Genomic DNA, 1322 nt, shown 5'->3' with positions numbered 1-1322 from the left:
TCGGCGTTGGCTGAGTGTCGGGCTGCGCATGCCGAGGCTGCGCATGCCGAGGCTTCCAAGGGGGATGATGATGCCGAGGCTTCCGAGGGGGATGATGGTGCTGCTCCCGCGGAAGATGGTGCTGCTCCCGCGGAAGATGGTGATCATGCTGCGGAAGAGGATGATGAGGATGATGATGCTATGAATGCAAGGCAAGCGCAATGTAAACGAAAAGCTGCAGCGAAAAGGAGCAACAAAAAACATCAGCATCAGCAAAAAACAATAAATGCTGAGGATGATGCAAAGTTCAGCTCCCTTGGGATCAAAGCAGCGGATCTGAAAGACCTACAAGATGTAGTTTTAGGTACTACCGCGATGGCCCGCATGGAGGTGGATCTGAAGGTGCATGGACACTTCGAGAAGCGGCGCCTACTCTGCCACAGTAAAAAAAGCGACAACGTAATGTACTTCTGGTGCTACTGCCAAGGGGCCTATTTGACTGATGTACAGTTTCAAGCAAAAGAGGAAAAACGCCGACTAAACGAGACACCGCACAATGACCCAGCAGGAGAGCAGGCGGCGCATGATGAAGAGACCAAGCGAATCACAAAGTATGGTTGTGAATCACAATGTTGTTCCATCATTTTCAAGTATGACTCAAAAGCACGGGATTGGAAGTGCTCACAATGCACTGACCAGCAATGCACACGTACCGATCTCAAGAGGACGAAACAGAAAGGCTCCATTGCGTACAAGAATATCGACCTGTTCCCAGTGAATAGCCCCCCCCTTTTTTTCAAAAAAGTTTATGACCATTTCTTCCATAGGTTGTAGCACACCTCGGCCATCAGATAAACACAAAAACTTTCTCGTCAACAGTTCTAAGGGAGCACCTGCAACCGAAAGTCCATCGGACTTTATGTGACTCGTGGTTAGGGAGGTTCAAGCAGGACTATGTAGCATGGATAGTAGGTGCACCACCTGAGGAGATGCTGCACTTACTACCCTGCCTTGTGGCGGCGTTCGAGCAATTGGGTTGGCATTGCGAACTTGTAATTAAAACGCCAGAGCAATTCAAAAGTGAGTATATAAAGTTATGTAAATCGTCTTGGGCTGAAAGACAAAAATATGCGCGGAAACAAGCCGAAGGTGGAGGGAAGCCAGTCGACGGTTTCATAGCAAAGGCTTTCAACGAAACAGAGATGATTCAGCTCGACCCAGAGAGCAAGATTGTTTGGGGCTGGACTCTCGCTCCACCCGGAATTTCCGAGACTTATGATCAACATTTGTTCAAGGTCACCGCTAGTGATTTTGCCCATTGTCACAGAGTGGCAGGTTGCCAA

The 1322-nt window shown here is 48.9% G+C and overlaps 1 protein-coding gene across 1 annotated transcript in view; it reads left to right on the top strand.

The window, feature by feature from the left end:
* Window positions 1–354: 354 nt before the first annotated feature.
* Window positions 355–1322, top strand: part of AURANDRAFT_68069 (hypothetical protein) — a gene marked incomplete at both ends in the record, with an annotated part of 2259 nt that continues 1291 nt past the window's right edge. The window contains 3 exons of the mRNA XM_009043697.1: window positions 355–753; window positions 807–935; window positions 1164–1307. Coding sequence (XP_009041945.1) covers window positions 355–753; window positions 807–935; window positions 1164–1307 — 672 coding nt within the window. The remainder of the gene's footprint in view (window positions 754–806; window positions 936–1163; window positions 1308–1322) is intronic.

This window comes from Aureococcus anophagefferens, assembly GCF_000186865.1.
Source record: "Aureococcus anophagefferens unplaced genomic scaffold AURANscaffold_62, whole genome shotgun sequence".
Taxonomy (NCBI): Eukaryota; class Pelagophyceae; order Pelagomonadales; family Pelagomonadaceae; genus Aureococcus; species Aureococcus anophagefferens.
Note: the sequence above shows the minus strand (reverse complement) of the source record. Positions and strands in the feature narration are given on the sequence as shown.